The sequence below is a fragment of the Vanessa atalanta genome, chromosome 1, assembly GCF_905147765.1.
Source record: "Vanessa atalanta chromosome 1, ilVanAtal1.2, whole genome shotgun sequence".
Taxonomy (NCBI): Eukaryota; Metazoa; Arthropoda; class Insecta; order Lepidoptera; family Nymphalidae; genus Vanessa; species Vanessa atalanta.
This window is the reverse complement of record NC_061871.1, coordinates 3,573,134-3,600,936: the sequence shown is the minus strand read 5'-3', so window position 1 is coordinate 3,600,936 and position 27,803 is coordinate 3,573,134. Positions and strand designations below refer to the sequence as shown.

The window sequence follows — 27,803 nt, the reverse complement described above, 5'->3', positions numbered from 1 at the left end:
AAAGGAAGTTCCATAAGAATTATTAGGCCTTTTCTACATAAATTCGAGGTTTGTAGGTAAGAAAATGTAAAACAGTATTTTTTAAAACAACAGGGCAGCGACCGCAATCCCGCAGTCGTGACAACCTTACGTGCTAAAACCTAATGTAATACAATAGCCGAGTAAGCCTTTAATATATTTTTAGATATTAAGTAACGAGTCACAGACTGCTTTTAATTATTAGAAATCATTTTAATTAAAATTGTTAGGAATATAATTATAATGGCAAAACTTATATCGTAACCCACAATTTGTTTTAAGGTACAAGGTATCTCAAGAATGTTTTCTTGTTATAGAAAATTTAATCAAGATTTTTTTTTTATTATAAATTTTAAAAGATTTTATCATATTTTTATTATTTTTTATTATAGGGTTACTTATTATTAAAAGAGCTTAAATACATTTAATAAAATAAAGATATTCGTAAAGTACATGTCTTTCATTCATCAAAAGAGGTCGCATTAAAATGGTTAGAGCGAAAATGCACGTGACACATTTTCAGTTTTTAGCTCGTTTGTGGAATAAGTTTTGCAAAAATACATGTATTTTTATAAAGGTTAATGAACTTTAAATCAATTTTGTACATAACAGGTGTAATCTGTTACAATTCAAGCTATATCAATGATAACAGTGTTTGGATAATATTTAAATCATTCAAAATATTTAATAATTATATGCAAATTGTTAACTTCGTGTGTCCGTGGATTTTTTCGCATACATATTCGCAAAAACTACAAATAGAAATCGGTCTGGCATTTAATAAAAAAATAAACGTCAACTGTGTCAAATTTTAGTGTATTACCAACGAGCGTCCTACGTTGTAGTTATTTTGTATTTTATGTTAAAACACCATGTCGTCACCTAAAACATCTGATGTTGGACTCGAAGAAGTCGATATAGACATAACACTGCTGACTCTTAGAAAGCCCACGGAATTGAAAAAAGTCATCGAGTCTATACCGAAACCTCATCGAGCTGTTCCGAAAAATGGATTGCCACTCTGGTATAGACTCGGTCTCGAGTGCAAATTGCCCGTACCGAAAATGCCAGAAGGGAAAATCGTATTTTCACGCGGGAAAATCGGAGAAGATGTAAGTCGGAACTTATATTCATTTAATTAAGATCAACTGCATCTAAAATTTATCAATTTCCTTCTACACGTATAAGCGAGTGTTATTAATTACAATAATGACGATATTTATTATTTTATATGGATAAATAATAATATAATTCATGAAGACAGTACTTTTCTTTGATACGGTTATCGTTTTATAGTTTTGTTACTAAAACGCCTTAAATTAAAAATAAAGTCTAGAAGTCGAAACGAGTTTACTCCGACTACTTGGTGGTAGGTCGTGGTGCAAGACTGTTTGGGTAGATACCAAACACTCATCAAATATTCTATTATATTGAAATTCTATATATTATTGAATCATAAGATTATTGAAAGAAATTATTTTAATTGGATGTTTGAAAAACATTTTTATTGTTGATGATATACTTACAAAAAATAATATAAATTAAGAAAATTTTATAAAAAATACCATGGTTGAATAATTTGTCTAAAGTATTTTTTTTTAATTCACGGTAAGGTATTATTTATAGTCATTCTTTACTAACTTACTAAGAAAGGACTTGGGCTACTTTTTATACCTAACACTTAACAACTAACCCCTAAATCGCAAAGCCGCTGGCGTCAACTAGTATAATAAGATATTTTACACTGCTAACCTTGACTCTTGCCTGTAATTATATACATTCACCCACCCTCCAAACCGGAACCGACTTAGACGAGCACAAAGTCAAACCACCGTTTAATGTTACTACATATTGCAAGTATAATATCACTATAAAATATAATGTTTCTTTTTATATTATTTATAGGCAAAAAGCACAGGTTTTATTATTGAACATTATAACAATTACATATTAATGTTACTTAGATATTGGGTTCAAGGTAAGTTAGTTTCGTTTATAGAAAATTCTACATCATACTAGATAAATTCGTCTTCGATGATGTCCTTGCTTTATTCAAAATATTGTTTTATAATTCCTTTTATAAATATATGTTTCCAATAATAAACTAAATCCAATAATTTTATTAAATTAAAACTATTTGTTCAATACTATTGTGGTTGATATGAGAGCTGAACCTGATCCCGTAAGAATCATCAAAATCAGTTCCCAAGTAAGAAATGTACACCCTTAATACCTATCCATGTCTAATTTCAATTAATTTTTATTTCAATCGCCCGCACTGAGAGGAAAACCGATACATCCAATATTTACTTTTAATACCATTTTATTTTTTAATTCAGTCAAATAAATATTGCCTTTTAAATATTTGAATGAGTGAAATATCAAAGTAACTGTTTATATAAAATTATTTACCTCCGAAACGAGTTCGCTATCAAAATACCTATTTCTCTACAGAAGTAATTTGTATTGATAAAAGTTTTCATTACTTTCCCTTGGTGGTGGGGCTTTGAGCAAGATTGGGTAGATACCAACCTCTCATTACGTTATGTTCTTCCACCAAATACCAATATTAGTATTGTTGTATTTTGGTTTGAAGCGTGTTTGAGCCAGTAAGACTACAAACACAAGATAACATCGTTCAAAAAGTTTATGTCGCTTTGTCGATGTAAGGGATAATATTTTGTACAGTGTCGATATCTATGAACACCACTTACCTCTAGGTAGCTTTTTTGCTATTCTGCCAATCTATTTGTACTCTGTACATGTGTAATATTTAAACGGCCAAAGCGACTAAGTCGATGTTTAATGCAATAAGAAATTTAAAAATAAACCAACCGCTAACCTCAGAGCCGAGCCAAGATGGCCCAGTAGATAGAGTACATGGATTTTCCTTAGATCGCAGATTAAAATGTGAAAAAGCTCTTCCGATTTTCATGGTCTTAATTCGTGAATATAATTGTGGGATGGGTAATGTTCACATATAAGGTCGATTTAAATATTACATTAAATAGATATTATATTTAAATATCAGCTCGCTGTGCACACACACCGTATCTTATTTTCCCGCGCTTTCCGCGATATGTGTCACTCAAGATGACAGATACATAAATACACAGATAATATATATTAATAATACTAATTATGTTATTACAGATCTGTGTACATTACAGAGCGTATCTTTGAAATTTTACTATTTTACTTAACATTACTTTTTCATTATACTATGAGGGAAAACTACTAATTTCAACCATCACTTACTCTCAATATCGGATGGGACGGCAAGCTGACTCGACTCTATGTGATTTCCAAGGCACTAGAACAACCTTCAAGTTCGCGACAGAGAATTTCTAGTTACAAAATACCTATTTTATTTTATTGGCATTTCCCGGTCGTGAACGCAGCATTCTCGTGATCTGTAGTCAGTATTGTCATAATTTAGCCACTGTGAGATGAGGTACTAATTATGTACGTATGTGCAATTCTCTTGTATCAATTAGTTCGAGTACTTACATTTTCTTCATATGATAAATTCAACGCATTATTTCGTGTAGCTTATTATATATGACGTCGCGTTGATAATTTCAGAGGGAGATTGAGTATTAATCATTGTTTGTGATTAATTGTTTGTCTAGTCTGGTAATTATTGTGTTTTTCGTGATAACAAATTGTTTATTTGTAATATAATATTTATGTTAAGAGCGGGTAGTCCCGAGTAGGGTAGTGTGTCGAAAAACGTGCTGACAGCTGACTCAACTCAACTTTTCACCGTCGCACGAGGCAGATACTTTCTAATCTATTGGCTCTTAAGAAATCAACCTGGAAAATACAAGGAAATTAAATAACAGTGTACTGAACAATAACAACATATCTTTATTTTTGATATTCCGCCATTATTATGCCCACCATCGTGGATAACAGCCAAGAACACTTTAAAGGCCCTTCTGATAATCCGACATATACCTATATACACATTTATAATCAATAATATACTGTTTGCCTACGGACATAAAAATAAAAAATACTAGAACCGACAAGCTCCCTACGAAAAAATATAAGGGTTAAATTTTAAGGTTAAAAATAAAATAATATAAAAAGTAATGTATATATAGAGCAGTCTATATATATGTACGTGTCTCTTCCAGATATTTTTGTGTGTACAAGTGTATAAAAAATATAAATACAAATATTTTATACGTGTAAATGTAAATGAACTTTTGTACACGCAAAAGACTGCTCTTCAAGCAATAAGATTGTATTTTGTACATACATTTATCATTCAATAATATAAAACAAAGTCGCTTACCGCTTTCTGTCCCTATTTATGCTTAGATCTTTAAAATTACAGAACGGATTTTGATGCGGTTTTTGTAATAGATAGATTAATTCAAGGGGAAGGTTTATATGTATAATACATGCACAATATAGTTGAGAAACACTAATAATTTTAAAGGTTTCTAAAGTGATGTAAATAAACACATTTTTTGTGCTTACATTGCAAATGCTGGCATAACCCTACGAAATAGATCAAAATAATGTACTACTACTATTGTACACCTTAAAAAGGTCTTCAAAAAAGTATGTATGATGGTATATGTCTATCTCTTAGGAATAACCTACAATAAGTATTTTTTATTCCTCTACTTTTTACGAGAAATAATGGCTTATTTTCGAAGCGGTTTAAGTAATACAGCATCAATCCGTATCCAATTAAGTACCTGAAATACATTGTGAATTTAATATAGATCAATTTGGCCCGTCACAGCATGTCATTTAAATGAATGAAGATATTACAGATTTAAAACGCAGGGACATCTCAATCCAAATGATACATACCTGGAACAAATAACATAAACATTAATACACAGTTGAAATTCATCATTACATAGTATAAAACAAAGTCGCTTACCGCAGTCTGTCCCTATGTATACTTAGATCTTTAAAATTACATAACGGATTTTGATGTGTTTTTTTTTAATAGACAGATTGATTCAAGAGTAAGGTTTATATGTATAATACTTGCACTATATGGTAGAGAAACAATGAATTTTAAAGGTTTCTAAAGTGATGTCGTAAATAAAAACATTTTTTTGCGTTTACATTGCAAACGCTGGCTGAACCCTACGAGATAGATTTTTTATCTTTTAATTTTTATGTGAAATAAGGGTTTATTTTCGAAGCGATTTAAAGCAAAATACCGTTCAATCTTATCCAATTAAGTTAGTACAAAAAATACATTGTGCATTTAATATAGATTAATGTGGCCCTTTACAGCAAAATTTTCGAAGATATTACAGATTTAAAATGCAAGGACATAGCGGGTTGTATTGTCTTATATCTGAAAAACTGTGAACGTTGTAAGACATTCTGTATTATATATAGGGGCAGCATTGTACCCGTGCAAAGCCAGGGCGGATAGCTAGTTATATATTTGCCTTACACAACGTATTTGCCGGTTCTTTTTGACGAAATCTACACTCCTCACCATTATTAAATGTAAAATGACGTATCAAAAGTATACGTAAGAGCCTAGTATATTGTGTTCTATATTACAAGAAGCCAATAATACACTAACCCAAGTATATGTATTTAAACGATTTACCACAAATAAATACTTCAATAGAAAAAATAATCCTCTGTGTTTGAAGTATAAAACATGTTTATACAGCTGTTACAAAGGAGTTCTGATCATTAATCTTCTTACATCGACTTACCGCGTTTTGAATGTTTAAAATGCAAATTTCAATGCCTTTCAAAATACATTCACATAGAAAATTATTAAGCATCATTTATTATTTATGAAAACGACGAAAATATTTATAGGTCAACGGGTATGGGATGGATATGAAATTCGCAAATTCAATCCTCTCTTGGGCACTATTGTTTTTAATTTTTTATTATATACTTTGGCGGACGAGCAAATAGGCCACCTGATGGTAAGTGCTCACCACCACCCATTGACAAAGGTGCTGTAAGAAATATCAACCATTCCTTACATCGCCAGTGCGCCACCAACCTTGGGAACTAAGATTTTACGTCCCATGTGCAATTACACCGACTCACTCATCCTTCAAAATAAAATACAAAAATAATGAGTACAGCTGTTTGACGGTAGAATATCCGATGAGTGGGACTACCCAGATGGGGTTTCACAATGTCCCACCAAGTAACGATTTTAAGCCAATGAGACAATAGGTGAATTTTTTAAGAGCGAAATAATAACCTATTTTCATACATAAGATACCATATATACACACAAGCAACCTAACCATCCACCTGATCTCATTCCGCTAGTTTACATTAGTGCTGCCTTTTAGAAATAACTATAATACACTGCCGAACGGACACAACGACAAAAAATAATAATTTTAAATAATTAACATAATATAATTTATTTATGTAAATTAATGAATAAGTAATCGCTAATTACTTACTAATTGGTATATGTTTAATGTTCATTATACATGCTAGCTTATCGCTGGTATATAATGCTATTCATTTCATTATTTACATCAAAGGATTACCCCACACATTAATCATAATACCATTAAATTATCAACGTGTAAATACCCCATAGTATAAGTATATTTAAGCCTCAAAACGTAAAGCATACACAGACACATTTGGCTTGTATCCAATACTGGGGTTAAATGTTAAGCGAAATTTAACATTTAAATTCAACGATGACTAAAGCAAGTAATTCCAGTATTGTAAAGCATGAGGAATGGAACATTTCAAACTGAAATACGTTTAAGAATAGAGAATTAACATTATTTAAATTAATATATAAGTATATATATGTTGCTATTATACAAAGCTAAAGATTTTGTTTGAAAGAGTGAATATTAGGACTACGAGTAGAGTTTGTACATATGTAATCTCTGAAGCTAGTCATCCGATTTTGGATTCTTTCATTATTATTTAAATTCAACCTTCTGATTTATATTATCCCATTGAAGTAAAAATACTTCTCGTTGAGAACAATTTTCTGATTTAACAAGTTCGACGAAAAACTGTGGAACGACTGCTTTTCTTACGCACGCTGCCGATGACGTACGGATTATTTATAAATTCCTATAATTATAATATAAATTTTAATATATAATACAGACAGAAGCAGTTCTATCGGGTTTTGCTAGTAGTTTATATATTGAGAGAGATTGTAGACGATAAAATCACCCTACAAGCCGCGGAGGCGGAGCATTTATCGAGGTTACGGCCGCTCAGAGCAGCTAGCTTATATTAAAAAGTTTTGAGTGTTGTGTCTGATCGCTCTTATCCCATAAACTACTTATCCGATTTCAATAACTCTTTTTACGTTAGATAGCCCATTTAGTGACAAAGATGTTATATTGAACTAACTTAAATACGCAAACTGATACAGTAACAAGTAATAAGTAATTGAAATCATGACTATAATACTTCCACGTTTACTTTAAAAATTTCAATGATATCTGGAGGCAAAACTAGTTTTTAAACAAGAGTCAGTAGATTAAGAAGTATTTTAAACTCTTTTATACTCATAATATCACTTCGATAAATGGATGAAATATATTTTATCATTATTTAACGAGTTTTTGGTTTGCTGTCGTATCATAATAAAAAAATATGTTGTATACAAATAAAATTTGGTTATGATTTTTTCCTTCATTTTCATAATAATCAGAATGAAGTTAACGATGACTGACGTTTTTTGTAATTATACTTATCAACTTTAATTTCTTAATAATATAATTTATATATATAATAATTTCGGGTTCAAATCCAGGCAAGCACCACTGAATTATCATGTGCTTCATTTGTGTTTATAATACATCTCGTGCTCGGCGGTGATGGAAATCGTGAGGAAACCTGTATGTGTCTAATTTCAACGAAATTCTGCCACATGTGTATTCCGCCAACCCGCATTGGAGTAGCGTGGTGGAATATTCTCCAAACCTTTCCCTCAAAGGGAGAGGAGGCCTTAGTCCAGCAGTGGGAAATTTACAGGCTGCTAATGTAAATAATGTAAGTAATTATTGTGTATCGTTTATACCTGGTGACTTTGTGTATTCTCTGTAGACGGTATCACCCACTCATCATATATTGCAATACCAAGCTGCAATACTTAATCTTGTTGATTTTCCCTTTTAAAGGGTTCTGAGCCAGTGTAACTACTAACACGAAGGGCATAACATCTTTATTCTAAAGACGGTAGCGCAATCGTGATACAGTGCCGATGTCAAGGAGCGGTGATGATCACTTACCATCAGGTAGCCTTTCACCCCGTCTACCTACGATATATATTATTAACACAAATATACAATGATACAACTGTGATAATGCCAAATCAAATCAAATCAAAACATACTTTATTCAAGTAGACTTTTACAAGCACTTTTGAATCATTTCACAAACTATTTAAAGTAAATCTACCACCGAATGAATGTAGATTCTACCAAGAAGAACCGGCAAGAAACTCAGTAGTTACTCTTTTTCAACGTCCCAGTTTTCTTAAATACATATCTGAGGGAAGGCCTAACGCCTAAATTATAAATAGGCGTGTATAGTCACCCTAAGCTACATTAATTATATTGGGCGTAGATATTTATCAAGGTGAAAAAGTTGTCTGTAATACAATGTCAGTCAATTAAGGTAAAAGATGGTCGCTTTGTGTAGAAACACTCGATCGCTTGCTCCAATTTTAGCGACACTTTTAACGTTACTTAGTCTACTTCCGTTGAAATTCCCACTAAATGGTCTTTTGTCGATTCATCTTTGCTTTGTATCAACAGTGTATCTAATTTTTATAAGAATTTGGAAGAGTTTATAAATTGCTAGGAATAAGCTTATAAGTACATTTGGCAATATGTATACAATATATGTGGATGGTTGAGTATTTAGACGTAAAAGCGTAATCAATACTAATATTATAGATACGAAAGTAACTCTGTCTCTTAGGTAACAGATCTTCACGCTTAAACCGCTGAACTTATTTAGATGAAATTTGATATGGAGATAGTATGAGTGCCGGGGAAGAACAGCTGTTTTTTATAATTTAGTCCTTGAGGGGATAAAATGGGGGAGTGATGGTTTGTGTACTATATAAATATAGGTAAAGTTTCGTGCCGTTAAAGCCGCAGGTTTAGCTAGTAAGCAAATAAAGAAACTCTCTTTTAAAATTAGTCAGGATACATTTATATATATTAAAATAAATTTGAGTAGCCTCTTTTTTCTGTTTTTTTTCTTATATTAAACTTTAGTATGGATATACATACAAAATATTAAGTTAACTGAATTAGGCATAAGAATTATACCAATGTAACCATTTTTTTTACTGAAATGATTTCAGTAATTCTCAAGCACTAAGTCACGGATATAAAACCGTAAATAAAAAAAAATTAAACATATTTTGCTTTTATTTTTCTACTCTTAAATCATGATATATAATAAGTTTTAGCTCTTGGTAATATTTTTTAATTATCATATTTATATTTTAACGAATTGATAATGGTTTCCCACCTATTAATGTTATGAAACTCCGTTTGAGAGCCGGGCTATTCACATAATACGTATAGCATCTAAAACAAACACTGTTAAATTAATACGACATTGTGAGGCAGTGAACTGAATTAAACTGTACAGAGCTTTGATATTAATTGCTATTCCAAATTAAATCGAATAAGTCCCGATCTATTGTGTTTCTACACATCTATAATAAATATAATACATTACCCACGTATTAAATCGAAGTGCAAAAACAGAAAGAAAAACATATTTTCTTTTTCAGCCAAGAATTTCACCATAATCGGACGATTAATATATATATAATAATAAGATACAAACAAATACAACGACTATAAAAAAATACGATTTTTAATTTGAACCAATACAATGACTTCGCATTGTGAAAAATATCAGAATATCCGGAATAAAAACAATAGAAAAATTCTTTCTTTTAATAAATAGTAAAGTCGCCTATGAATCTTACCATAATGGCCTAGATACGAAACTCGGGAGCAATGAAAGGGTGTCATTTCCACGTTTAATGAGGAGCTTTATAAAAAAAAAACTAGTTTTTTCACCTCTTAACTCGCCCTGTGCTGCTATTTGTTTAAGCTGTTTTGTATAAGTATAGCTATAATGTGAAATTTAAGTTTTTATGGAACATATTCCAAAATTAAATTTAATATTGTTTTAACTATACATATAAATAATAAACTTAATAAAATAATTAAATTATACTAAGACGGAAAACTAGACAGCAGATCATGTTGTTCATGTTCGTGTTTTATTCGTATTTGAATGTCTTTATCTGTTTTGTGTGTCAATAATATAAAATATATAAAACGTATTTAAAAAAAAAGAGATTTTAAGATAAAATTAAACAAAACAAGGGCAAAGATCTGAGAAGAATCGGCGAAGTAAAAGTATAAAGTGACATATGACACAAATAAAATTCAGAATAAAAAAAAAATAAAGTGACATAAGATAACATCGAACCATTTATGATCTTACATTATGTTATATATGTTAATATGTTTATATCACCTAGGTACGGCGTCTTGGATTGGGCAGCGGGCCGTGTCCTACATTCGACTTGTCGGATCCATATTGCTACAATGTTTCGTACGATTACGTTCCCGAACACGACCCACACTTGGCTCATCATTTCGCGCAAAAACCAGCAAGAAACAGAATGAAACTACTAGGTTATTGTACTAAAGACGGTAGAGCGGTCTGCACCTTGAAGGAATTTAACCATTACAGGAAGTATCTCTACAACCAGTTTATGGATCGAATCCATATGGTGATGAAGGAGATGGTAAGAATCTAATTTTCATCTAGTTAGGTTACCGGCCTTTTAAATAAATTTTGTACATTACAACACTAAGCGAATAAGACAAAGTTCCATAAGTAAGGATGGAATAAAAGTTTAAAATTAGATGATTCGTCAAAAACGTTTGCGTTTATATTATTTCGTAAATAAAAAATTTGCCTTTTATAGATTATGAGGCTAATTAACAATAGTACTAGTAACTCTCATATTGATTGCAGAAAATTAATCACTTGTAGTAACACTAGTTAAACAGCGCTGTCTGATCTCAGCAGCGCTCAGAGAAGTACATGCGTTCTTGTTTTTAATGACTACAACCACATATACTACCTTTTAAATTGCTTCATATTATGAAATATTACATAAAAATGTTTTATAAGGATGAGCGAGCTCGTGACGACTTAACCCTCAAACGTGTAAATGTGGACGTCGCACGACGATTACAAATCTTCACAAAAGCGGAGCGCGCGAGGGAGCATCTTGAAAAGGTGGCACAGGAACATGCTGATGAGTGGGCGGAGAAAAAGAGACTGTAAGTATATACATATATATACTCAACCTGATGGTAAGTGATAGTGGAGTCCAAACGCGAAGACAGCCGTCTACAGACAGGAAGAATGAACTGCACTTGTCGCCCTCGACATGCCGGCCCGCAAGATGCCTCTTCACGCCTCGTTTGAAAGAAGCCGGGTTATACGAGTGCTAGTAAAGAATTCCATTTTTTGGCAGTGCGACAAAATAATAGAATTGCCGAAATTCTTCATGCACGATGAAAGATGTCCCAATTAAGCGGTATTAAGTACTCAGCGCAGCCACCCAAAAGGTGCTAGCTCAACGCAAGATTTTACCTGCATTTTTTACAACAGATTTTGCGATTAAGGTCGGCAATTTTGCTTTGTATCCCTAGCGTGCCACAGAGGAATGAAGTAAGGGAAAATGGTGACTTTTTCGCTGTGGAAACGCATACCTGCGATTCTTAGCACTACATTATCAGAGCCCCATTTGGCAATGAGTTCTAACGTCGTTTCGAGTTCAATAACAAGATCCTCAGTTTCCGTTCGCCCAGCTACTGCGCGTCCGTGGTAACTTCCATGCACTGTACTATCATCAGCATAGCAATATATGTCTCCAAGCTCAAGCATATATTAGATTTTTAAGCGTTTTTTTTTAATACAAATAAAATTAAGACAACTTACATACAATAAAATAAACAATAACACATCGAACCTTTAAGAAAAGAGCGTACTCTTTCCTGAAAGGCCGGCAACGCACCTGCAAGCCCCCCGGTGTTGCAGATGTCCATGAGCGGTGGTAGTCACTTTCCATGCTCGTTTGCCACCTCTGACAAAAAAACATCGATACTTGTACCATCTAACCTGATTATAAAAAACAATTAATTAATTGATCACTTTAATTAGTTCAACGTCTAAAAACGTTTGATGTCCGTAAGGTATACATTCTTAAGTATTCCATTTCACGATTTAATCGACAAAACATAACGTAACATAAAAATTGCACACAAACACGCTTGCATTTTTAATATTAAGATAACTGTGTCATGACTAAATTAGATTCGAGCGATACGTAGCTATATTCAGTTACGCTCTCAAGCATATTATCAAAGTGAATCGAATTCTACGAGGCTTCCGCAAAGTTATGCTCGTTAAACTATAAATAGAACTGCATATTTACACTAAAGCCTTGCAGCTGACTGGACAAGATACTTTTAGCACGTAAGAGTCGCTTGATATATTTCCCCTACTTTCTCATACAGTGTTCCCATTCCTTCGATGCCAATTTACATTAGCTGAAACGGAATGTATAATGTTGGTATTTACTTCACTTTGAGCGAGATAGTTGTCGGAACTCGGAACTATGCGCTCCGTATAAAGTTACTATACGTTTAATTATTTTTTATCATTTCATATTAATTAGCTTATGTTTAGTTACATTTAATCAATATTTTATATTATAATGGTGGGGGGGGGAGTCTACAGTTGAGCACACTTACCTTAACTAAGGAAAGAAGGCGTTAATTAGCCTGTTTATCGCCCAAACAAAATATTACTGTGTATTTAAATAGTACTAAAATCGCATGTTATACAATTAAAGTGATTGTAGTTACTCTTTTTTTTCAAATGAAATAAATAGTCACCTATAAATAATTTAATTTATACGTCTTGTATATATTTTTGTATTGTTTAGTAAATGTATTGGTGTTTTTTTTTTTGTTACGAAGAATGGAATGATTGGTAAATCGTATTAAAAATAATATTGAGGAAGATTATAGGCTGTATAAATTTAAACTACGAGGAATATACACATAGCGAAGCAGTTACGACATCAATCTAGCAAACTGTACCCACTTGTATTTGAAGTCAAAATGTTTACGAAACAAGCATGGATAATCAAAATTTAACGCCGCGCAAACGCAGTTAAGTACACAGCGAGTAGAGTAGTATTATTACGAGTAGTATTATGTATAAAATATATTAAGTATATTATGCTACCTCATTGGTCTAGAGGCTAGCTTATAAGACCACAGATACCGAGGATCTGGGGTCAAATCTATGGTCGAGCCAATAAAATGTTATTGATTTTTCTGTGGAGATATTTTCAATAGCAATCTAGATAGATTACGCTCCCTCGATAAGCCTAGTTTGGTCCTATGTATGAATAGGTGTTTTTCTCGTTCTATTCGATTCCCAACGGCATTTGTATTTACGCACACTCTTACGCTCCTCAATAAAATTTCCTTCAGTGCATTTTGTATATATTTTGAATTTGTTTATATGCTAAAATAAATTCAAAACTTTAGTTTTGTCCTCCCACTATTTTTACTATATTTTAAATCCTCCCACCGCGTATGTTTGTCCGTCTGTCTGAACGGGATAATCTCAAAAAATACTGAACGGTTTTCACCAAAGAAGTTATTCATGAGGTGTATAATTCATTAATGTGTGTAATTTAGCTGAAATATGACGATGAATGTTGAAGATGTCAAAAAAAATCTGAGAACTCGATTGGCGTTCGCCGCGTAAACAAATAGAGTTAAACGTATTACGATATAAACTTTTTTATTTACCTGTCCCGGGTCTCCCGGGCTTGTAATGGTATAAACACGATTAAACTTGTTTTATTTTTCACAAAGAGGCCTTTTGTAAGAGGTTAAGTGAACGGCTTTGTGCTAAATCCACCTGTAGTCTTTGATAACCACTTTTTCTTTAAAACTATATAAAGATTGACTAGAGCTCTTTTTTGTATTATAAGTACTGACAATTTGAAAAAACAATTTCAAACCGAGATATCTTTTAATATTTTTAAGAGAAAAACAAACGACTTTTGTTTTCCTCGTAACGGCGGTACTAACATTTATTGTCAGATTTTATTTTTATCAATATGTCGTAAGTTTTCTTTTGTTCAACAATATTAATTTTAACTAAAATATACTTTTAGCAATGCCTGAATAAGTGCAAACAAAGGCATTGTAATGTGTGTAAAAGGGTGTTGCGTTTTTGCGCTCCTCGCAACTTGACCATGATAAATAAAGCGTTAATTTCTCTTTTATTTATTATTTTTGACGCTGTAACGTGTACAAATTCACGCCAAAACCACATTTGACGCTTCAGAAATACCATTTGTTTCAACAAATATGTGTTGCGTATTGTAAAGTTCGCTTCGCGGCGTACAACCGTGCAAAAAATGTATCCGTTGTGGTCACGAGCTGAATTATGACACAAAGGTGAAAACGTGTTTGATGTTTTATTCTTAACTAATAGTAGCCGCGATTTTGTGAGCGTTTGAATTTACCAAAATAGTTATTGTTCAGTTCGTATATAATTCTATAGCTTATTAATGATGTATTGGACAGCTTTTGTAGTTTTAAGTCGTTGATAGGAGGAATCCGACGTGACGGTTCCGCGCGGTTCTGGACAGTATTTGGACATTACAGCGTGACTCTATTATTATTTTATATATAATTGTAAAATAAAAGTAGCCTTAGTTACATCTCCTTATTACATCAGCTATCTGCCAGTGAAAGTTACGTCCAAATCGGTCCAGCCGTTCCAGAGATTAGCCGGAACAAACAGACAGACAGACAAAGAAAAATTGTAAAAAATGTTATTTTGGTATATTTACCGTGTCTACATACATATGCATTTAGTAAAAAGCGGTTATTTGAATATTACAAATAGACACTAACATTTTATTTTATGTATAGATTGTAATTACATATATTATGTGTATTGGGTACTAAATTGTATTGAACAACCTTCTTTGTTATGTCTTTAATATAATTCCTATCTACTTTCTTAAGATCTTCAACGTTAGGCTGAACTACTCATCTAGTCGGAGCGAAATGCCAAGCAAACACAATCTGAAAGGATTCTAAGTTAAGATTTCAGTTGGAGTAGAAGCATTTGCGACCGAAATTTTCAAAACAAACATCTATCCGTATAATTTCCTCTTCTAAGAAGCAAAGGTTGTGGCTAATGTATGGAAAAACCGCTTCAACACTCGATCGTAACGAACACTCGACTCGGGACATTTTGTAGATACACAAAAAAACTGACGCAACCCATTAGGGCTCCATTAAGAACATGGTGATATTTTTCGTATCAAAAAGTCTTCGAAAAATACATGATATATTTTAGTAGATTTTTTTTTTCGCTCACTATAAAACATTCGGTACTCTATCCCGATATACGAGTATTTGATGATAGTTCACTTTATAAAGAGCAATTTGTCAAGGAACGTTCAGCTTGACTTGTAGTCTGTATAAATATTGTTATGCTTAAATCAAGGTATACGCATCCTTTCGGCGCCATAACCGGATAATAACTCCCATTTCCTTTGACCTTACGAAGGTTTTTTTACGCACTGCTTAACATATTTTTTTATAACGTTCGATGTAACCGATACAGTTTATTGCTTTTCGTTATCTGAGATTCTATTATCTGAGGGTCTATTAGATTTTTTTGAAAAGTCGACAAAAATATGATTGCGCGTTGTCGGTATAATATATAAATATTTATGTATCCTTGAAAATGATCGAAAGTGTTAAAGTTACGAAAAAAGTGTTGCTTCTTACCTATCTAAATATACATTTCATAAAATATTGTCCAAAAACATGCTTTTTCTCTTCAGCACTGAAATTATTAAAAAAAAAAATTAAAATAAAATATAATTTCTTGGTGGTAGGGCTTTGTGCAAGCCCGTCTGGGTAGGTACCATCTACTCATCAGACATTCTACCGCCAAACGACAGTATTGAGTATTGTTGTGTACCGGTTTGAAGGGTGAGTGAGCCAGTGTAAATACAGGCATAAGGGACATAACACCTTAGTTCCCTAGGTTGGTGGCACATCGGCGATGTAAGGAATGGTTAATATTTCTTACAGCGCCATTGTCTATGGGCGTAAAAAAAGGTCATAAAAAAATATAAAATAAAATAAATAAAAGTTCTTCGCCACATATGCTGCTCAAACTGTTTAAACACGATAAACTAAAAAAAAAATATCATACGATTTTCACCAAAGGGCGGATTCATGTGGAATGTTTCGGTGTTAAATTAATTAAAGGTTTTGTAATTTGGTTGAAATATGACGATTATTGTTGCACCTGACAATCCCGTAGTTCTTGCAAGGATTGCTCGGAATTATAGGTAAAGATTCATGTCTTCTAATCACTGAGCCATTACGGCTCCGGTTTCAAAGCTCCCGGAAAACTTTTCAGATAACTGAAAAAGATTTAAGCGCCAAACGACTGTACTGACTATACCACTATATCTGTTAAAGCTTAGGTAAAAGTGTGTCACCTACTTTATTTGTAAAAAAACTTATGTGATACTAACTTTAAATTTATAGGTCTTGTCTTCGTTTTAGAGAACTGTTTATAAATTAACTATTTTGAATGAATATATTAAAATTGATAATAGATTTAAGCAAAATATTCTGAGTTCATTTTAGACATTTTATTCAAATCTAGAAACATTTTCCCGAAAGCGGAAGGAAAGCAAAAAGTCCCCTTTTAGAATTCCATAACCCCTAATGGAAAAATGCGGTTTTCAATAACTTGAATTATCGGACCATTCATCAGACAGGCTCCGGATATCAAATTAATGTTCACTATCGTGTAAGCCTTATCGTAATAACGTGAATCAGTGATGGATGATATCATTACTCTTTTAATAGAAATTATACCGACATCGTTTGAAAAAAAGGTAATCCCTTAATTGAATATATTATAAATTTTCTTTTACGCGTAATAAGTGAAAATCAAAGTATTATGTTATTATATAATATCGTGAATGCTGTTTAAAATAAATTGTATATTTTATCAATATATAAAAAATATTATATTTCAAGGCATAACTGATATTATATCTATTCATGACGTACCTATATACACATATATTTACACACTTACAAACCTTAACTAGCAAAGCGGACCGTAACGGATTTATTTTTCTTATAAAAAAAAGAAGATTTTAAGCTTCATAATTTGAAATGTTTCTTCGAAATATAGATGATGTATTAAGAATTTTTTTATACCCAGTCTACTCCTTCAAAAAGGAGCCGTTAATTATATATCCTAGGAAATATCATTACACGAAAATCTGTTTGTTTTTAACTCGGTGTAAGCTCTACCCTCGAATTCATAAGGCTTTTATCGGTTGTCTTCGGAGAGTAGTTCGAATAATCACTTATGATAATATTATATCTACTTAGTGTTTGAAATTGTTCCAAAAATTCGGCTTCGTGTCGCCAACATAGTGCGCTGGCTACAAGCAACTTTTTATTATGGAAATCCATTCTGTGGTGTTAAGTTGTCGCAAAAAAACGGAACAGTATAAAACAACTGCAAGGTACACTTGCAAGCTTTTTATGTTTATATACCACAAAACAAAACGGCGACAAGCAAAATCTCCGCTTCTCATTTTATCAAAGGTTACATACTGGTTATATGACCTTTTTATATTTGATATCTCGTTGATATCGTCTCAATTATTGTGTCGGTTTGTATTAATCAGTACCAATAATGATAATTTTAAATATAGAACAGAGATAGATTTATTTTATTTAGTTTATTACACAAAAGAAATAAGTCCATTACCTACAAAATGATTTATTTGTGCAGATTTCTATTTTAAAAACATATTTTTTTTTATGAAATAATATTTTTTTGATAAGGAACACACAAAGTCATTGAATATCACAGACACATATTAAATACTTTATATATTTGTATCGAAGAGATAAACGTTTTAGTTATTATACTTCAGAACTTTAAGGACAATGAAATACGTCTTACTTTGTATTTATTTATTGGAAACTAAGGCTAAGCGCGCACTTTGAAAAAAAATCGTTGCGTAAAAAAATCGTCAATCTGTGAACAACAGAAATGTACGATCAAATACATCTACGATCCGCGCGCTGCGAAAATAAATCGTTTGCGATTTAAAATAGCAGATGCGTGTTCGTGTGTATATTTTGTACCCTATAAAGCTATTGGATATAAAGATATTGGATTATAATTTTTTTTATCTTTTTGACAAAGATCGTTGTACAGTACGTAAAAAAATCCTTTAGAAGGTCTTAATACTGACAAAGGATGGACCCAGTACCGTTTAGTTATCTTCTAATTCTTATTCAAAATTATTTTACGTAAAATTATGTAATATATAATGGTTATTTTCTTTTTTAAGCCTATGTTTCGATGTACACTCTCGTCCGCGGTGCCACAGCGAGTTTTTGGCCCTTATTTCGCAGGCGATAATAAATCGTGGTGCGCGTAGGACTTATTGTCGTTTGCGATTTTTATCCGCACTTTAAAAGTCGCAACGAATACATTTTGTAGTGCGCGCATACCCTAATATTGCTCGTACCGGAAACAGCACAGAAATAAACGCAAGTGAATTTTCAAGAAATTTCAAGCAAGCATAGCTACAAAGAATGTAATACAAATTTCGTCGCAACAAACACAAAGAGCTTTTGAATTTCTCATAAGCGCGTTCACTAGAAAAGTGTAAACAAGTGAGCAAGAACTTGTAAATGTCCCACAACTGGGCACTGGGGCTGAACCTTTCATACTTGTAAGAGAAGGGGATTACTCCACCCTGATGGTCCGATACCGGTTAGTTATATATTGGGCAGTATTTCACCCGATGCATGCATTTTTCCTCTCGATGTTTTTCTTCTGCGCCGAACTCAAGCTAAATGATTTAAACTTACGATCTTCTATTAAGATCCATGTTTTCAACCCTCTGAGCCAGCGCAACTCTAAAAAGTATATAAGCACAAATTTAGCACATAATAAGAATAGCTCTTATCGGGCCTTGATTCACTAATCTTCAGTTAATATTCACGCGTTTCATCCTCTGAGCCAGCTCGATTCCATCATATTCGTATCTCTTGTGCAATCTTATTAGTTATCTACAGTGTTTTATCTCGATTCATATTTTACTTCTTCCGTAAAACATAAACGCTAAGTAATTACCTTGATTTTCTTAGAAATTAATATTCAAATGTATCTTGATAGTCCCAACTTGTGTTGCGCAATCTAGACTTAAAGCTTTCACGAAACTTGTAAACTCGGTGCACATTTGCATAACCCATTTAACCGAGTCATTCGTCAAGCGCCGTCGGCGCTACAATCGAGTATAGACTCGCAATACTATGTAGATAGAGTTGGCTACAATGTTTGACAATTTGCATCCAATGTTTGTGAAGTCTGATTCGTGATTGTTGATCTGTTATTTGTAAACAGTTTGAACGGTCGGTAAACATTCGAAATTCATTAATAACCAATGTCGAGATGTTTATAACGAAAGACTTATGAAATTCAGTTCAATATATTTTAGCTGGCCATTTAGACTGAATAAAAATAATCAATGGAAAGTTTCAAAAAGCCGTCAAAGAAGTTTATCTGCTTACGGTTATTATTAGCATTAACAATTTTATAAATTAAAGCACCTCTTAGGAATCGCAACAATGGTCTCCAGGCCATTCAAAAAATATATATCATAAAAATAAATTTATGAAATAAAAGAAACAATATCTCTCTGGATTCTTTGGCCAGTTCTTCTCAGGTCTGCAGTGTTACTTTCCGTGTACTGCTTTGATGTTGAATAGTTTTAGAATTATGAATTTTAAAATTAAAAACAAATTAATGAATATTGCGATTAATAAACTAGTCTTTTAAATCTATAGTTGAAAATCCAGCCGTAGCTAGCTTTCTCCGTTTTTTTTTTGAGCTCTCATCTGCGAATAACGTACGTAAATCAAAGCGACTGAGCTCTCAAGTTTTAATTAAAAGAAGGCAACGGATCGTGACGAAGCCAAGAGTAGACACTATAGGTACTGAGTTGAAATTATTCATGTAATACGAGATACTTTACAAGTGCGTCGTGCACCTGATTTATTTATGTGTTTGGGAGTTTTCTCAATGTTTACTTAATTCTATTGAAAATTACATTGCGTAAGTTAAACGAAGGGTCTGGTAATCTATTGTAGAAGTTTTTTTTAATAGCTGTCTTAAAAAAGTACAAATCGAATTGAACTTATAAAAAAGATACAGCGCGTTACAGGAAAGGTTTTAGTATCTATTATTATTATAAATGTAGACTATTGACTTGACATACATAAATTTAATGTCTGAACTAGATTAAAACATATTATAAATAAATGAATTGTAACACACACATTACCTTTATGTTCATAACATTTTATTTGACTACAAACGTAATTATTTCTGTGTATAATAAAATAATGCAATGTTCACACTAGTTAAAAAATATATCTTTTTCTCTATTATAGTAACAGTCTACTTAAATAATATATTTTCAGAGCAAAGGAACAAGAAAAGAAGATACAAGCCAGAATGAAATATTTGGCGGAGTTCAATGAAAAACAGCGCAAAGAACGTGCCGCGCGGGCGCACGAGAAACAAAATCGTATCAAGCAAAGAGTGCAAGCTGCGGCTGAAATGGAACTCCGACGAAAGATCACGATGGTGCGGCAATGGAGAACTAACGAGAAGAAGAGATTAAACAGGTTAAAACAAGAAAGGGAGGCGAAACAGAAACGATTGGAAGATGAGGTAGGAATATTATAGTTGGTAAAAACTTGTAATGGAGAAGTGGAACTAATCAGAAAAATGTCGGCAAGGGTTTAAAACAATAAAAAAATGCCACACACCTAAAAGTCATATTTTAAATCATAATATCATTACACATGATGATAATTTCGCCCTGACCGATTTCGATCACTGCGGCCAATCTTAAAGGAAACCAAACAAGTACGCAGAACATATAGCACACAAGCATTCAAGCAAATAGCAAATCTGCTATCATATTATATTTTTACAAAACCAACCAATTGTTTTGCAATAATCATTTGACAAATTATAGTTTGGAATGTGTTCCAAATAGATTAAATTTAATTTTAAATCAGCTCAAATATAATATCTAAAACAAATATCCCGCTGAGTTTCTTTCGCCAGTTCTTCTAAGGTCCGAGGTGATCTCATTTTACTCTGATCCCAATATAAGTAGCTAAAGTACTTGTGTTATGCAAAATCATTAGTAACGACGGTACCGCAAACACCCAGACCCAAGACAGCATATACATAACTCGACCACGGAGGTCGTCACATTATATTTTTTATAGGCGAATAATAAGTGGCAAGCACGAGTCGACGCTCAAAATCAAAAAATTCAAGAAGAATCCATGCTCCTAAAGCTATACACAGATGACATGAAAGCCGCTGCGACAAGGAGAGCCAAGTAATCATTTATTTATTAATACGAACATTGATTCCTTTTAAAAGGATCACACTATAAGAGAGCAGAGGATGGCCAAGTTAGAACGACCTTTCTGACCCAGGCAAACAGGAATGATTTTTTTATATATTTAATTTGGTTGTAATTCATCTCACGCTAGGCGGTGAAGGCAACTATCGCGAGGACACATACATGAGTACGACGTATATTTGCTATTTTTTAACCCACCAATGAACATTGGAGCAGCGCAGCGGAATAAGCTTACAACCTTCTCTTAAAAGGAGTGCAATATGTACAGGCTGTTACTACATCGTAATTGTGCAACCAATTTCCATTCATAGTTAAAATTTCGTTTGTAGGAAAGCAGAAATATACGCATATAATACAGACTTGGAGCTTCAACGTATTCGCCTCGCGAATTTCAAATTGATGCACGGCGGTACTGCGAAAGCGGCGCAGCTTGTTAGGAAAATGGGCATTGAATTTGAAAAGGTAATATACAGTCACAGTTGACGACCTCGTTATATTTCTGGTGATAAAACTGTACATACGTACAAATCACCATTATATAATAAATATGTAGTCTTGCTAATGAATCGTCTATTTTCGAAGATTTTCTCTTAAATGAACCCTAATCAGAGTTCATTTAATGTTTCTCTTTAAGATATTTTAAGCCTATCTAAACTTTTATTTCAGTCAAAACGTGGTGCGAAAGGAATGAGTCCTGAGCTAGCCCAACGTTTAGCGGTTGAAGCGATGTCATCGGCTGTATCCACTCAAGGAGATGCGCTGATGACCCTCGGACAGGCTCGGGCTCGCATGGATTTGGAGACAGTTCTACCAACAGCACCTATTAAATTACTGGATGAGGTAAGTACATCCATAACGTAGTAAAGGTTGGGCAAACATTTTTCGCTTAGCATAGACCTGTTGCGATTGGAAAGACTTTAAAAATAAAAGATTCAGTAGTTATAAATTTAAAAAAGCGTATTTAATATAATGTTGAATAATATTTATATGTATGTATTTAGATGCTTGAAAGCGCAGTCATCGAATTCGCTAGAAGACGCGTGAATATACTCCTACGTGATATTCAACGAATGGTACGCTCGAGAGCTGCTCAGATATTCTTTCAAAACATACGACCGTCATCTTCGAAGAAGAGGTATGCAAGGGCTTTCATTTATAAAAATCTCATAGATATTTCCAAACAATTTGAAGTCAGATATATGTCTTTTAACTGTCACACTTCTGAGCAAAAGCCTTAAACTATAAGTATAAGCACAACATTTCCATTTCCAGGATCAATTTTAAATTGTTTTTAAAATCCCTTAAACTTTCGCCCCGTGCAATCTTTCTCTTCATATTATTTCAATTAATTTCTGATTATTTTGAGAGAAAACCGAAATGTTGATGTTTAGTCATATCTGACTATTTTTTTAGACCTTCCATACTATCTCTACCATTAAGGCTCAGATATATCTAAGGATAAATTAACATTGCATCACAATTTAAAAACTTATTAATGAATACTTTTGAGTTCTTGAGTCTTATTTAACTGTTTATTCACGAGAGTACTTCTGCATATATCATACTCATCTTATCAAAGAGATTTAGACATAAACAATTTTACTACTTTTTACTGATATGATATATTGCTAACACTTAGGTCAACAAAAACGCCTCGTTGGTCGAAACAAGTAGCGGCGGAGTTAGCACGTCATTATGTGGACGCACGTGGTGCTTCTATAGTCTTCGGTGAAATTGTCAACATAGCTGCGGATACCACCACCGACATAGATATGAAGAGTGTAAAGGACAGACCACCCACGCCAGTGGTAAGACATTTTATTGTAATGAAAATAATTAGGAACGAAATCATAGTATCGTATATATATTCGTAGCAAACCTCTTTTGCTACAAATAGGTTACAAACTGTGATAAAACCTTTATTATATTTTTAATACCACATTCGTTGTATGACAATATTAATGTAGTTTTTTTTTTAATAATGTATTAAATATCAGTCGACAGTATCCGAGAGTCGAACAGATAAATTATATATTTATTCATACATTTTATTTTGTGGTTATCTCAAAAACTTGGGAGAGGGAGAAACTGTGATCCAAACTAACCATTTGGTAGGAAAAAATTTTTCATTTATCGATACGTTTTTTATAAAACCAAAACTTTTTCTACCACTTTCGAAGAAAGAAAAAGTTGAGTGTCTCGTCAAAATGAAGATATTCGTGAAGTTTCAGCTTGATATAAAGAGTCCAACCCGTAGACTATTATTATATTATGAAAATTTTATTTCTTAAAAATATATATTTTTATATTATAAAATATCAGTTATACTTTTAGAATATTTATTACAAATAATTAGATTTTTTTATTTTTTCTCTGCGAATATTGTATTTGATGAAGTTGAAGAGACTAAAAATCGTTTACATTTAGGACCTTTCCAAATAGAATGGAGTGTACGTGCTGGAGTACTCTGCATATTTAGATTGAAGCAATATTTGAAATGGCACATTTCCACTCATTTTATTTTGTTATTGAATCTCTTGATTCTCTTAAATACAAAGAAGAATCAAAAATAGTATTGTACTATCTGACTTTATAAATATATTTTTTAGAGTAATATATTAATTGCCGGGAAATATTTTTAACCTTCTAAAATAATAAAATATTAACAGCTTTACGTTAGAAAATGTGTTTTGGTTGGTGACCCAACCATCAACAATACTTGTCTACCACTAATACTGTCTTGTCTTGATTATCGAATAAATAAGTCACAGATTTTTCCTGTCAAGAAATTCTCAGTAAAAGATCGGGATATATATTGACAATGGTTCAATCTTGTGCCTGGAAAAGCACGTAACGACATTAATCCGGCTACTGATCTATTTTACTTGGCGTCCCTTCTCTACGGCCTCCGCTACCAAAATCCATTCAATAGAACATCATCAGTAAACAGGATACATACACCGATAGTAAAATAAATCAGTCATCCTCCACAAAAAACTCAAATAGATCTTACTCAATTTTCTATAAAGTAAATTAAAAATATCCATTCTATTAACGAGTTTGATGTCGAAACATTAGTATTTAAGAAATATTTTATAAGCAGTTCAAATATCAACGTATAATTATACGACATAAATGTTTCCTCCACCAGCCATCCAAGACGAAACTAGCTGAAGTTACTTTCTCGGATCGCGTGGAGGATTTGCCTGATCCGGTTTCTGTGGGGACTTACTTACCTGAAAGAAGGAAATTGCTCGAGGTATTTTACTTGTATGGAATTTTAAGCAGGAGCTGAGATAACGATCGGTCTTGTTCTATTTGTTTCTGTATCGTATTGGCGGTTACATTCAATTATTTTGTGTATTTTTTATTTTGGCATAATTTTTTTTAATTAATGATTGATCATGTTCAAGACAAAGTTGAAAACATCCTTTTTAGTCAATAAATTAATAATTCAATGGATACATTTTAAGATATTTAACTCAAATATATTGAAGATATTATTTTTGTTCCGTTCGAAATTTTTAGGAATTCACTAAATCTTTCTTAGATTGTCCAATTTACTTTTTTAACTATATGATTTCAAACGATTTAACCGAATTAGTCTGATTAATGGATATTTCCACGGGAGAATCTTCAGTAGAGTAGAAGGACAGGAAAAATAGAATAAGACTTCTTCTTAATTGAAAGAAAATGCGCTGCGATACAAGTTGCAAATTTTAATAGGCTATTATAGTTTCTTTGGCATTCCATTTTTCCTCGCAAAGCTTTGTAGCTCGTGAATCATTAAAACGCTACAGGCTACCGTAGCTCTACGAATCAATTTTGCCACAATATTTTCATTGAGAAATTAAAATGCAACGACGCTATACAAGGTTTTGATGTATAAAGAAGAAATTTAATAGAACTTTCTAGTGCCTGGAGTTTATAGACATTGTATGAAAGTACAAAAGTAGCCTCCTAAGGTTGGAGTTAATTACACCACAAAGATTACTTATTTACATAAGTTGTTTGTCTACAGATGATAAATGTCGCAGCTAGACTGATGTCTCGATCCGTCATTCAAAAGGTACAAAACGGTATGGACATAACAGTGGGCACAGTTACTCTACCGCACATGAGACATTCGAGTAAGTATATTTAAATTAAATAACTCAGTACTCAATCGTACACTTCTTTTTTGTTCACTGAAAAGATATATATAATTACGATATAATAAACATCAAACAAATCTTATATATTTGTAGTGGAATGGGGTGAGGCGGTGGAGGGATTGGCTGAAGCGGTTGTGGATAACCGTATACATTCAGACTGTGCGGATGTGAGACGAACAACCGAGTTCCTTGCGCACAGGATACTGCGGTCGTTGCTGCTCGAAATGAGACAGGAGAAACAGAAAATGGTAACGAATATTTAATGTTATTTGATAATAGGTTCCTCCTTTATATCTATAAGAAACTGGCACAAGAGATTATTGATATTATTTTTTTGTTTTTACTTTTAATTTCTTCCCTTTGAGGAGAAGGTTTAGGAATACAATTGGGTAAGGTTTGTTAACATGCGTGATTTTCAAAGAATATTAAACGTTTATATTCACGTTCAAACGAAATAAAGCTGACCAAGGATGCTAGAAATTATATTTGAAGGGAAAGGCTCATAAATAACATAAAACCCAAATAAAAGAATAACTAAACGAACAACTTAATGAGCATAGGCATTTTTATAACTCACGTAGAAGCAATAACTTATTAATAAATAAAAAAATTTTGATCGTTAATAAAACCTAAATTAATATTAAAGTTCGAAGTTAAATATTGTTACCAAATGTTTAAACTCAAAGGAATTGTCAACATTCAAATATTTTGACGTATAGAATCAAATTGATTTTATCCAAATCCATTTGTAGAATTTGATTAAATTCATTAGCAAATTTCTGAATGTGTTTGGAAAGTTTGCTGTTGTTGTAGCTCTCGTCGAAGTTGAAGGAAAGTTTATCCAACAAAAGTTTTAGACGTGTAGCAATTAGGAAACAAAATTATTGGCGTATTCCATTATCTAAGAGTAATTAGTTGACAAATATGTTTGTTATGACAATTGTCTTGTCGTGTCTTTATTTAAAATATAAATCGCTATAAGTCAAATTTTAAAAATCGAACTTTATACTATGTTTGAAATCAATGAAAAATTTGCTAGGTCTTTAATTAAAAATGGGAATTCATTAATGCGCCTAAATATTTGTAATCTACTAGTCTTCGCTTACGCTGTTGGGGGGATCGTAGGTACAAAAAAGTAGCCTATATCCTTCCTTGGGATTTCAGCTTGCTTCATACAAAAAGTCATTCAATTTAATTCAGTAGTTTAGCCGTGTTAACTCAACATAGAGACAGTTACTTTCGAATGAATAATATTAGCACTGATATAAAAATATTACTACTATTGTTTCAGAGATCAAGCATGTCCGACGAAAAAAAGGACTTCTATGTTCCTGGTCAAGTTATAGCTGGCTAAAAAATAGGCAATTAAATAATTCTGTTTTATATACGTTGTTTAAAAACGTTTAAAATCTCGAGATGTTTGTAATGACGAATTGATTGTATGTTTATCTTTTCATATGATTATATATCTTTTCTAGATTTTTTAATTGTTTTACATGTTAATGTTAAAAAAAATTATGAAGTATATATAATTTTTTACTCAATAGTTTTATTTCGACTCGTATCTACTCACCTCGCAAAATAATATTAATAAATCCTGATGGAATTTCGAACAGAGCGCCGCATTAATTTTTTAAAACAAAAGTGTAAATATTCATACTCACAACGCAAATGCTATTGTTGACGCCTATATTAAATGTTTTTGAACTGTATTTACAAGTATGTAATAGTCTAATCCCCTTTTGACCGTAAAGACATGTTAAAGACTTTGTTTAATTTATTGATAGTCATAATAAACCGCTGTTAAATTCCTAATAAACAATAAATAAAAACATCCCAAAGCAATTTGTAAGCTGTGATACATGATATACTTGTAAAAGATCATAGGATCTTTTACAAGTATACGAATATTCTTAAATAGATAATATTATCATGGCAACACAAGATGACAATTTTAATTACGAAAGTTAGCAATTATTTTGCCAATAAGGTAACGGTGGTAACCT

General features: G+C 32.4%; 1 protein-coding gene across 1 annotated transcript; it reads left to right on the top strand.

Moving 5' to 3' along the window:
• Positions 1 to 888: 888 nt before the first annotated feature.
• On the top strand, positions 889 to 27,186 carry LOC125065649. Its single transcript, XM_047673397.1, has 13 exons — positions 889 to 1,130; positions 10,550 to 10,819; positions 11,212 to 11,363; positions 20,679 to 20,931; positions 21,501 to 21,616; positions 21,973 to 22,105; positions 22,310 to 22,483; positions 22,645 to 22,778; positions 23,283 to 23,451; positions 24,795 to 24,902; positions 25,665 to 25,773; positions 25,891 to 26,045; positions 27,089 to 27,186. The coding sequence occupies exons 1-13, from the start codon at positions 891 to 893 to the stop codon at positions 27,149 to 27,151; spliced, it is 2,076 nt and encodes a 691-aa protein (XP_047529353.1). The 5' UTR covers positions 889 to 890; the 3' UTR covers positions 27,152 to 27,186.
• The last annotated feature ends 617 nt before the right edge of the window (positions 27,187 to 27,803 follow it).